This window comes from Colletotrichum karsti, assembly GCF_011947395.1.
Source record: "Colletotrichum karsti strain CkLH20 chromosome Unknown Scaffold12, whole genome shotgun sequence".
Classification (NCBI taxonomy): Eukaryota; Fungi; Ascomycota; class Sordariomycetes; order Glomerellales; family Glomerellaceae; genus Colletotrichum; species Colletotrichum karsti.
The window spans coordinates 634,055-646,064 of NW_024065912.1; the positions used below are offsets into that span (position 1 = coordinate 634,055).

General features: G+C 49.6%; 5 protein-coding genes across 5 annotated transcripts; 4 read left to right on the top strand and 1 right to left on the bottom strand.

Annotated features, from left to right (window-relative positions):
- Positions 1-1,340: 1,340 nt before the first annotated feature.
- Positions 1,341-3,238, top strand: CkaCkLH20_04576 (major facilitator superfamily transporter; the record flags this gene model as incomplete). The annotated part of the gene is made up of 7 exons (XM_038887295.1): positions 1,341-1,531; positions 1,585-1,847; positions 1,903-1,940; positions 2,000-2,051; positions 2,111-2,134; positions 2,306-2,395; positions 2,454-3,238. The coding sequence occupies 7 exons, from the start codon at positions 1,341-1,343 to the stop codon at positions 3,236-3,238; spliced, it is 1,443 nt and encodes a 480-aa protein (XP_038747461.1).
- Positions 3,239-6,131: 2,893 nt separating this feature from the next.
- Positions 6,132-7,086, top strand: CkaCkLH20_04577 (uncharacterized protein; the record flags this gene model as incomplete). Its single annotated transcript, XM_038887296.1, has 4 exons — positions 6,132-6,245; positions 6,308-6,325; positions 6,422-6,436; positions 6,496-7,086. 4 exons carry the CDS (start codon positions 6,132-6,134, stop codon positions 7,084-7,086), a joined length of 738 nt encoding a protein of 245 aa, XP_038747462.1.
- Positions 7,087-7,705: 619 nt separating this feature from the next.
- Positions 7,706-8,114, top strand: CkaCkLH20_04578 (uncharacterized protein; the record flags this gene model as incomplete). Its single annotated transcript, XM_038887297.1, has 2 exons — positions 7,706-7,966; positions 8,022-8,114. The coding sequence occupies 2 exons, from the start codon at positions 7,706-7,708 to the stop codon at positions 8,112-8,114; spliced, it is 354 nt and encodes a 117-aa protein (XP_038747463.1).
- Positions 8,115-9,901: 1,787 nt separating this feature from the next.
- On the top strand, positions 9,902-10,720 carry CkaCkLH20_04579 (short-chain dehydrogenase reductase sdr; the record flags this gene model as incomplete). Its single annotated transcript, XM_038887298.1, has 1 exon — positions 9,902-10,720. The coding sequence occupies one exon, from the start codon at positions 9,902-9,904 to the stop codon at positions 10,718-10,720; it is 819 nt and encodes a 272-aa protein (XP_038747464.1).
- Positions 10,721-10,965: 245 nt separating this feature from the next.
- On the bottom strand, positions 10,966-11,962 carry CkaCkLH20_04580 (6-phosphogluconate dehydrogenase; the record flags this gene model as incomplete). Its single annotated transcript, XM_038887299.1, has 2 exons — positions 10,966-11,797; positions 11,847-11,962. 2 exons carry the CDS (start codon positions 11,960-11,962, stop codon positions 10,966-10,968), a joined length of 948 nt encoding a protein of 315 aa, XP_038747465.1.
- Positions 11,963-12,010: the final 48 nt, after the last annotated feature.

A 12,010-nucleotide genomic window follows, 5' to 3' on the forward strand; every position in this document is an offset into this window, starting at 1 on the left:
TTCTGAGCGTCAGTTGGTGCACCGCCCCGAAATTAGGCAGTCTAGGATCGCGAACTCGCCAAATGTCTTGGCTCAGGCTCAATCGATTCAATCGGCGCCACTTACAGAAGAAATATGTCCTGAATACAATAAGAAATAGTGCGGAGTGAGTGATTGGGAGAAAAGGGGAGAAAAAAAACCAAGAGCCAGCAAGAAGACCAGTTCAAGATAGAATACATCAGACTGAACAATCCCCAATAACCTTATTATGTCGATTCTCAGTTGACCTGCCAGAGCCGTGGCGTGGGTAGCTTTGACCAAACTCTCGGCCCGCACCGTGATAATCAACCTTGGTTCTTAGTGGAGTTGCGTTGATTGCAACCAAAGGAGCTAATTTGGACTGAGAGTGGTTGCTAAGAGGATAACTTTTGCTGACATCTGCCAAAGCTCCGCCACAACGCTTTGAAATTTACCAGAGCAAGCTGGCTTTTTCGACGGTCAAAACGGGACCTGCGTTGACTGTGGCAAATTTCCTTTTCCAATGGAGATAACTTCTTCAGCCCCACAGTGGTGTAAGATCTATCTCCCTCTCGAAGTTCCTCGTAATCATCACCCTGTTAAAGCAAACTTTGACTGCGCACAGAAGCCTAGCAAGGAATTTCGAATGGAGTTTACTGATCGTTTGAAGCCTAAAAACAATGATAGCTACATTGAATTTTGCGGCGATTCACTGTCCGGGTTTAGCAACGGACAATCTTATTCGCGTTGCTGGAGGTTTGATACAGTGCCTGTCCAAGAAATGAAGCCATTGGCATGTCGCCGGAGATATACCACGGATCACTTGCCCAAGGGATTCTTGGTTGTCTTTGATTTGACGACTCTAGTGCTGGAATGTGCGGTAGACGAGGCCTTGTCAACATCCATGTCCGGAAAAGCTCGAACATGGCCATTTTTAACGTCCAACATTCATTCATGCTGGCTGGCCGCAAACTACGGAAAAGCCCAAACTGCTGATCGCCAAGATTGCGGAGATGGACGAGCAACTTAGCAAGTTGTTAGCCTGGTGCATTGCTTGAAGCGCACGAATAGGCCATCTCGGTCTTCGTCTCCCGATGCCCCGGATCTTGACCCCAGGCCATGCCAAGTCTAGGGCGCGGGTGGATGGTGCGGGGAGCGGAGGTCATGCGGAGTTCAAGGCATTGAACATATCATGCTCTTTCTGACTTGCATGATGACCCTGTTGATAACTGTGGACTTCTAGATATTTATAAAGGTGATGCTCTGCCTTGGGTTTCTTACTTCTGTACGAGGATCAACTTGTCATACCTAACGTCGGTCCAAGCAAGCTATATCCAGACATCATGGCAGACATCAAACCTAGCGAAGACCTGGTCAACGATCGCGATCTCTTGGGCGATAAGCCAACTGATACTTCCCATGTTGCCGAGCTTACCGAGGCTGAGAAAGCCATCGAGAAGAAGCTGGTCAGGCGTATAGACTGGCTCATCATGCCTCTCATCCTGAGTGTTTATCTTCTTAATTGGATTGATCGGTACGCACTCTTCTGCCTGCTGAAGGCAATTTCTTTTCTGGCGACAAATTTAGCAACAACTATGCTTCTGCTCGCCTTGCTGGGCTTGAAGAGGATCTAAATCTCTCTCTCACGGAATACCAAACTGGTCTCTCCATTCTTTTCGTCGGATACATCCTGGGCCAAATCCCTTCCAACCTGTTGTTGAACTGGTTTGGCCGTCCATCTTTGTATCTCGGCATCTTTACTATTGCCTGGGGTTTGGTCTCTGCGTTGACTGCCCTGGTGCAGAACTTTGCTGGAATAGTGGTTTGCAGATTTATCTTGGGCTTTGTTGGTACGTTTTCTGTACCCACGAGCATGAAGCCAACTAAAACCTTTTCTTGTTGTAGAAGCACCATTCTTCCCCGGCGTTCTCTTCTATCTTTCGGTAAGCTATCTTGAATGAACTAGCTTAAAAGAAACGGTTATCTCTAATGGCTCATGCAGAAATGGTACTCCAAGAAGGAAATGAATTTGAGAATGAGCATCTTCTATTCAGGTAGGCCGCCAACACCTCACACTCAGCAGACAAACCCTGACTGAAACCTCTTGATATAGGTGCTCTTGTCGCTGGCGCTTTTGGTAACTTGATTGCTGCCGGTATCTTAGATGGTCTTGCAGGGACCAGAGGTTTATCAGCGTGGCGTTGGCTGTACATTCTTGAAGGATCTAGTGAGCAATCTCCCAGACTCCTTCCTAGTCTTCGATGATAGAATCTCGATGCCTCTTTACCTGCGTGCTAACAACAGGAAGTTACTGTTGTGGCAGGCATCATCGTTTGCGTCTTCTTGCCTGACTTCCCCCAAACATGGAAGGCTCTCACGCCTGAAATGCAGCATGTTGGTAAGTCATCTCACTCTCATCTTTTTATATGTCATGCGTTGAACGTCGACTCTCTTAGCGAACCGAAGACTTGCTCTTGAGGCTGCAGAGGCTGATACCGACGAAGAGGGTATCTCATCGCAGCTGAAAGGCCTCAAGCTATGCATCACCGACGTCAAAGTCTGGATATTTGCATTCATTTACATGGGCCTCACTGGGGCACAAGGCTTTGGGTATTACTTCCCGACTCTGACAAGAACTCTGGGGTACAGCCAGTTCATTTCACTCCTTCTGGTCGCTCCTCCCCATGTCTTCATCACTATATGGAGTTACATACACGGCATTATCAGCGATCGCTTTACGACCCGATACTGGTTTTGCTTGTATCCTGCGGTGGTGTCGATCGTTGGGTTCTCTGTTTTCATGACTACGAACGTCTTTGGGCCGAAGTACATGACTTTCTTCTTCATGATGTTTCTCATGAACATCAACGGCACCCTTTTTAGCTGGATTGCGGGGGTTGTCTCCAGACCACCTGCAAAGCGTGCAGCAGCATACGCTCTCATCAACTCTCTGGGCAACAGCGTCAGCATCTGGACGCCATACACTTATCTCGATAAGGAATCACCGTATTTCTTCACTGGAATTGGCATCTGCGTTGGACTCATCACTTCGGCAGCTGCATTGATGACCCTGCTTCGACTGATTTTGATACGAGAGAACAAACGGTTAGCTCGACTTGAGAATGAGAACGTCCAGTTGACACAGAAGGAGTTGTCAAGGCTTGAGAAGACTGCTCAGGTGGAAGGAGTCAGTATTACGGCAGCACGTGCCTTGCAAAAGGGTTTCAGGTACACCATCTGATGTGTGTGTTATCAATAACTACTTGTACATGTATCTATGGTAATCCTGATATCTTGCCAAATATCGGAGAAGTGCCACGGTAGAACATACGATATGGGCCTCTATCCGTATAAGACAGGCATTTCCTGTCTTATGTCCTGACTGATGGATGTATAAGCATGATTCAAATGCCTTGGCGAGGCTTGCTGTAGATACCAAACGATGCCTGATGATTGGAACAAGTTGAATCAGTCGCGCGAACTGCCGAGGCATGTCATGTAATGAAAGCCGAGGCTAATTTCCTTGTTCAAATGTTGAGAGTCGTTGGTAAGTGAAGAAGAACATGAAAGAGTATTTAAGTTGAGCCGAAGGCATTGAGCCGAAGCCGCCTGAATGCCGCGTGGAAGTGAACATTGTACGTAAGCATAGTAAGAGTTCTCACCAGCTGCTGCTCTTCAAACCCTTTCGTTCTAAGCTTGAACCTAAACATCAACCAGTTACGTCAGAATAACATTCACTCTCATAGTCTCTTTCCCATTCACGCCATGAGCTTACCCACCGTGTGAATGATCTGGCAATGCGAAGCTGAATGTGTAGCTTTGTAAGCAACAAGTACAGAAATGTCAATAATTGAACCCTGGAGGCGGTTCCTCAATTCAAAGCCTCATCTCACGCAACAAATGTAAGCTTACAGTGACGGTGGGTTGAGTTCAGCCACCGACAACAATAGCTCTCGGGTCGTGGCTGAAGTTGACTGCGCCTGCCGAGGGCGACTTTTCATCAGATGGATGAGTATAATTATTAGATAACAACGTGTAATCGACTCTTTCAGATGAACTCAAAACCAGACGCCAACGACAGAAGGCCTGAGAGTAGGTGAGGCTTGCCGCTTGTGTGGTGGCCTGTGCATGTCGATTGTGATGTGTGTCGCTTGAATGGTGAAATGGTGAGTTATGCTTGATAATCCATCAACACTAAGCAGTACGGGACTCTTGCGACGAGGGATCAAATGGAATATTAGCTCTCAGCCTGCATGAATTGCCCAGGAAGTATCGGGAATTCAATATCAAGACTGCGGGTTGACCGCGGTAGCATGAGTACACTTGGTGACGAAAATGCCGAGTGTAACCGCAAAGTAAGTGCGATCTCCAACAAGAATTGCTATTATAGCGGCTACTAGCAGGCAGTTTGATGAAGCACGTAGAGGCGAGGCCCAAAATGATATGAGTTTAATGGTTGAGAGGAACCCATTCCCGAGCTGTTCCACTAACACATGCTCGCTTCTGATCGGAGCCGCGCTCCGATACTGTTCGAATAATATAGCGAGATATTGATGCCTCATCTGTTGGTTCCACGGAACCGCCTCGTTTTCGCTTCTCATGGGCCCATTTCGCGCCCCCGAATCAGCTTGTGCAACGTCGAGGCTCCATGGGCGGGAACCTGCCGAAGCTGCCGCCCGGCAAAGACAACTTTTGGATGACGAAGATCATCTCTTGGCGCCTTTGAACGGAAGTCTAAATTTTGGTGCTTTTAACTACCTGTCGTCAGACTGAAGCGCAGAGTTAGGCAAGTCGTGCAGAATGGTTCCCAGAGGCCCAAGCTAACTCTATCCCAATACTTCCAGAAGTTGCCTGCCACGTCGGTCTCGCCTTCGGACTTGAAACAAACGGTGTGGAATTCTCTTTTTTCCAATTCTCATCGAAAGAAAGAAGTTCCGAGGATGCCGCTTACTTTGGGTGAGTAACACACAAGGGTATGGGTTTTGGCTGATTCCCTCATGCTTGGAAGGTTTTGCCGGACGATCATCCGCGAAAGGGATGTGTAAGCTACTAATAGAGTTGGTCCAGGCAACCTGGGCGAGCCCATTGATCGTGTTCGCGACCTTCATTGCAGGCCAGTCTCATGGATGTAGAGTGCGTGTTGATATGAGGCGATGCACACATAATTGCCTGGACAATTCTTATCCAGCGCTACTTCATTTTTGCCTCCACTTACTGCATACCCAAGTTGATGTACATGAACTGAACAGAATTCCTGCGCGATCTAGTTACTCGAAAGTTTACTTTGGTCAACATCACTAAGAGCATGAATCAGGGAAGCATGGAACAGGGCGAAGATGTGGGTATCCAGATATCAACGACGAATACCGAGAGTTTACCTGGGCCATGAGCGTTAGAATCTTTCGTGATATGCATATTCCAATAGATTTCAATCTTTAAGTCACCATATCATGTATTTCATTTGGTGAAACCGTGAGGTTCAGACTGTGAAGGCCATGTTTAGATCGCGGTTGAAATATAATCTCAAGTAGTCCAGTAGCTTTCACCTCGTTGTTCATCTAAACGAAATGTGAAATTACGGGTGTCTCAAGCTTACAGCTGCCATCGAATGTGTCTGGAACGCGCAGTACCCAAAGTGTCCAAAGCAATTTTGCTTTGGGATAGATCAGACGACAGAAGCTCAGAGCGGCTCATCTTGGCTATGCAAACAGGCATCTAAATTCTTCCACTCCTCGCTTGCATGATTTACGCTTTTCATATCACTTCGATCATGGTCCTGGGCCTATCGGACAGATGCTCGGTAAGCAGTTCACGACACCACCCCGGGTCTTTCTCATCTGTGGCGGTGATCGAGGCCATGGAAGTTTGGGTGCCAACTCTTAGCTAAGCCCTGGTCTGATGCTGCGGACTGGATCTTGAGAACGGAAGCGGAAACGAAAACAAGCTACTGATGCTGGATGAATTCAAGAGCTGGTGGGTGACCGTCTCCCCGAGTATAAGTAGCCTAGGAGAATTCCCGATGTTCCAGGACTTCTTCCTTCTCCATCAAATCCTGCATCGTCTTGGACTGATTACAGACTTCTCTTCATTGGATATTTAAATCGACTTTTCTTCTACTTCTTAACTCCGCCAACATGCATATCGCATCTTTCCGTCAGCTCGCCACCGTTGGCATGGCCGTCTTTGCCATAGCCGCAGTGGCTGCACCTGTTGCTGAGGCCGCAGCTGATACAACCGAGCTCACCGAGGTAAGTCCCAAGCAGCAGACTTCTGGACACCTTTGGCTTCTCATCACTAATGACGTGCTTAGCGTGCCCCTGAGGCGGCTGTAAGTACATTCACGCATCATCTCACGTCTATTCCAGCACCTTCTTTTGCCAGATTTCAAAAGATGACATTGACTGACATTGCTTCCCACGATTAGCCCAATGTCGTTTCGGTAAGGGAATCTGCTCTACTTGAAACTGCGTACAACATTGACTAACATGGTCTCAACAGGCCCTGGACAACGCTGTCGTCGCTCGCGATGAGCCAGGCCATGAGGGTGGCTTGGAAGCACGCGATAGAAAGGATCGCGACAGATACCGAGACAGGTGCAGACGCGGTAGGGGTAGAGACAGAGACTGCTACGGGTACTACGATGACGATGACTACTACTACGGACACGGTGGAAGACGTGGTCGTGGTGGACGAAGGGGAGGATACGATGACGACAGAAAGAACATCCAAGCTGAGCAGCCGCCTAAGGAGGGAGATCAGCCGAAGCCGCCCGGAGACCAGCCGAAGGGCGGGCCCGGCGGTGATCCTCCAAAGGGCGGGCCAGGTGGTGATCCGCCAAAGGCCAGGGACCTTGGCAAACGCGGAGACGATGGCGGTTACGGCCATGGAGGATACGGCGGATATGGAGGAGGAGGATACGACGGGTACGGCGGTCGGGGAGGTGGTTACGGACACGGCGGCGGCTACGGCGGCGGATATGGTGGTCGGGGAGGAGGCGGATACGGGCCTTACAAGAAGGGCCCAAGGAGGGGTCCCTGGCGACGAGACCTCGACACTCGCGACTTCTTCGATGACCAGTGGGACGACTGATCATCTCACACGCAACTTCGCGCTCCGAATGCTAGGATCTTCTCGTTACTTCGCTGATTTAGCTTGCTTTGGAACAATCGTTTGGTTTGGTGTGGAGGGAATTTGACAACAAAAAAAGCTTCTCTGACATTCTATTCTTTGTACATAGTTGAAACGACTTAATCATATTTGCTTGTTTACAAAAGCGGTTTCAACTTCTTCTGAATGTGAGCACTTGTCTTACTTCGAGGCGCTATTGGGGGAATTTGAAGTCCTCCACAATTGAAGCCGGTGAGAACTTCCATGTCGGCTAAGTGGATGGACGTCGTGTGTTAATGTCCGTTCGAATATTTTATTCCCACTTTCATGGAATAGCGAACCAGCTTACTGGCATTTAAAAGGCAAAGTCCCCTCATGTGGCACATGGTCGCGTCCTGTCCAGACTGTTGTCTCCGACCCACAACAACGTAGGCCGAAGTGATGGGGGCGCATCATCAGCATGATATCATTAGCCACTGAGTTGCAACCTGCGACTATAAAACCCCAACCAAGCTACGTTTCGGGATCAAATATAGCACAGAATTTATCACTTTTTTACAAACACTCTTCATTCCAGTCTGCATCCCGACCACATTTCAAAATGGAACCCCAACACCCAAACAGGGACGAACTCCGAGAGCAGGCGGCCACGGGGCGACCCATTACTCAGACTGAAGCTTCAACTATCGCATCTGAGGAGACAGATATGACTGGATTCGGACCCATCAAGGGAGGCGCCGCCGCCACAGCACAAAGTCTACACGATAAGCAGCAAAACTTTGTAGCGACAGCAGGAGATGTTGCACGAAAGCCGGCCAATGAGATCACTAAGGAGGACGCCGCACACGTACAGAGTGCAGAGGTGAGAAAACCTGAGCCCTCAAGTGACATAAAAGTTCATCTGACACCGAGGACAGGCGCGTGTGTTGGGAGGACGGCCACCAAAGGGGTCCACGTCGGCCGACGTCCAGTCTATCGCAGATGAGAACGCGAAAGCCAAGGGATCATAGGTTAAATTTGACTAAGAGCATAGACGATGTCTTGAATAAATCACAGAATATCTCATATTTTGAGTCCTATTTTCTGTCTCACCACGTGTATTGTTGCTCGCCTCTACCCTCAACACTTTGACATTTCTGATATTTTGGGACGCCGTTCATACCAGCTATTCATCCAGAAGAAACTGGGATCTTCACAAGACTACATATTATCAGCTGAAACAGGACTTTGTGTTCTTTTACAATGTAGAGGGGCCATATGGGCACTGGGCGCCGTGGGAAATCCAAACTCTAATGCGGTAAATCAATGGGCAACCGTCCGCCTGATATGAATGTTGGACCATGATGATTCTTCTCCCACAATACCACAAAGCCCTATCTAAAAAAGCATCCGATTTAGTACGATAGTTTCAAGCCGAAGCCTTTGAATACCATCATCATGATCAACAAGGCAAGCCCTTCCGAGTACCCTAATCATAGTAAAGACGTTGACGATATCTCAGACTCAGACACGAGTAGCGATGAATACGATTCACGGCATACGGCTATCTCAGATACCGTGGGAAGGTTCTCTAAACGAGCACGTCTTGGTATACAATATCCTAGACGTGTGCTGGAGAATCATTCTTCGCCTGAGCTCGACAAAGAACAGCTTCTTACATATTGGGGATTATTTTCATGCCTTAGTGAAATTTGGAAAGCTGAACAACAGCATCGTCAAATTCCTGCGGGAAATGGATCCAAAACTCGACAGCCAGCATACCGTACCAGTGCAAGAATACAGGAAGGAGATGCGAAAGCGCTGGCCCATCATCGAGGTCAGCTTCCAGTCACTTTACGGATTCAACGTGGACGGCGATTTCCCCGGCAATACAACACTCACAACGAACAATGTCAATCGCATGACAAACCCTCAACGTACAGCCGGCTCGAAGAACAACAGTCACCGAGACCCAATACTGAGTGCTCCTCCAAGAGCAAAAACGTCTTTGGCTAGCGGTATGGAGAATATACTCAAGGATGCACGTGAATGGGCAGAGGCAGTCACGAACAAGCACAGCTGCAATGATGGGCTCAAGGATGTACGAGAATGGGCAGAAACAGTCATGAGAAACCGCAACGCCGCTATGGAGTCGTTCAAGCCGAGTTTGTCTGACTCAACCCCTATACGCCGCCGCCAGGTACCAAAGAAGATTGGAGCAAGACAGAAAGTCATTGTCAACACGACTCAACTTCCGCCAACCAAGTCAGAACTTCCGACAGGCCCGACATATGTGTATCCAGCCGGGCAAAATCTAGAACATTTGGATCATACGTCCTTTCAATAGTCTAAGTATTGAGAGCTCCGTATAGAAATTAGCATAAATAATGCCGTAATGTTCAAGAATCTAACTCCTACAACTATGGAAGGTAGGTGTAAACACGAAGAGTTTGACATGTTGCGATCCTCAAGTGATTCTTGGAACGTTGCAGTGCACTCAGAACCCCGAGGTACCGAAAGCGAAAGCGAGGGCGGGCCCGATGACTGTCTCGGCGGTGTAGATGTGAGACGTAGCGAATCAAGATGATCTTTTGCATTGTTTTGCAGTCAAGATGGAGAGTTGAGAGACTTGAATACATATTTGAGACTTGTCTGCAGACCGTATGACTCTTCAGCCCGGAAACACCATTTGCATAAATATTGAGGCCCGACTCGGGCCTACTACTACTGAGAGTGAGTGGTCCTGTTTTGACCATCTATGCAACTGCTGACAACAGAAAGCACAACAAAAATCAAGCGGAAATCATCATTGAGTAACATGCTGTCTACGAACGTTCTGGTGGTGATTGGCAGTGGTGGCATGGGTCTGCCCATCGCTCGTCGTCTAGGCGTTGGCCGACAGGTTTTACTCGCAGACTTTTCGGCCGACAACCTCTCGACAGCCGAGAAAGCGCTGCTGGATGAAGGCTACTCGGTCCACACAGCGCATCTGGACGTCGCGAACTTTACGTCGGTCAGTGAGCTGGCGCAGAAAGCCGCGACGCTCGGCAACGTCGAGACAATCATTCACGCCGCTGGCGTCGGGCCCTCTGCTGGCTCTGCTCGCCGCGTGTACGAGATCGATCTCCTCGGCACCGTCAACGTCATTGAAGCTTTCCTGCCCGTCGTACAGGCTGGGTCAAATCTGGTCTGCATCTCCAGCATGGCTGGCCACTTGTGCCCGCCTCTCGATCCAGAATTCGAACGACATCTGGCGACCGCGCCGCGGGAACAGGTTCTGGTTCATGAGAGTCTCAACATCGATGAGCCTGGTCCTCAAGCTGCAGCAGCTGCGTATGGCTTGTCCAAGCGTGGGAACATTGTCCGCGTGCAGGCTTCCGCGGGAGCATGGGGTCTCAAGGGGGCTCGGATCAACTCCGTGAGCCCAGGCGTGATTTCAACTGAGCTTGGCCGTCAGGAAATGGCTGGGCCTGCCGGGAAGTTCGTCAAGTCATCCCCGGCGGGCAGGGCTGGCTCACCAGAAGACATTGTCAACGCCGTTTCGTTCTTGGTCAATCCAGCATCTTGTTTCATCACTGGAGCTGACATCCTGGTTGACGGAGGTGCTGCCTCCTCCGTACGGTGGATGAAGCGTTGAACCACAAGATCTCAAGAATCTGTGAGATTTACTCATCAGAAAGAAAGCGTCGATATCGGTTCATTGGAAATTCGGGATCTGTGAGGAGATAGAAAGTCCCGGCTCAACTGCCAACGAAGGGGCATCTTGGCTGCAGGGGCAATGGCCTAGCCAAATACTGGAGCATGGAAATACCTAGACATAAATACGTGTAGAGAGAGGGTTCAAGAGGCTAAACACAGTTTACGAGATAGATGATCTCAATGTTAGTTTGACCTTTTCTTCTTCGTCAATCCTTCTGCCAAAGCCGAGGCGAGATCGTCGACCGTCTTGCCTCTGATCCTCTTATCAACCTTTTCAGCGCCTAATACGGGATCATCAGCCATGCTTTGGTACAACTCTGCCATTGCCAGAAAGATGTCGTTGTTGTTCTTAAAGCCTCCTTCAGCGCGATGCGTGTCTGATATCTCCTCCATCTCTCGCACCCACCGGTACGACTTGGGAGGCACCAACGGGATAGACTTCTCGGCGAAGTCCAGAAGGCCAGGCGCGGCTTCCTTCATCTCCTTCCTCAGCTCATCCACAACGCCAAGCGCAGCTGCAGTAGTGAAAGCCTGGATACCGAGACCCATGAAGCCTTTGGTAGTGGTCGCGAAGCACATCTTCAGCCCGCTGGCTGCGCCGACTTCTTGGGAAATGTGCCGCATATTGAGCGCCTTAGCGAGCTCCGGGCATGCCTCATCAAGAGAGTACCGCCCTGAGGTCGGCATGCTTGGGACGTACCACGCGCCGCTTGAGTCTTTCATCTTTGGTGGGCCGCCGATGATGCATCCGTCGACGAAGCGCACTGGACTTTTGGCCTTCTCGAACATGGAAGCGATCTCCTTGCACGTGGCAGGTGAAACGGCGTTGAGATCTGTGAAGTACAACGGTTTTTCTAGTTGCGCCTTTGCGGTCGCGTTGAGGACGCGTTCCGCGATGCTCATCGCGTCCCTTGGCGGCGCGACTGAGAAGATGAAAGGTCGCGATTGCACGAGTTGTAGGTCTGATGCGAGAATCTCAACGTTGGCACTGCGAGCCCGGTCAATGGTTGCTTGGCTGATGTGAAGTTAGTCTCTGCTGTTGGGTTGTTTTGATAAGTCCGTACCTTCGTCCCTCGCCATTTGTTGCGACAGAGAACCCCTTGGAGACAAGGCGTTTGGCGATGCCCATGCCCATGTCTCCGATTGAGAGGATCCCGATCTTCGGCAGGGAGAGGGCCATGCTGGGCGATGCGTCGGTGAACCCAACTTTGCAAAGGTGGAAAGCTGT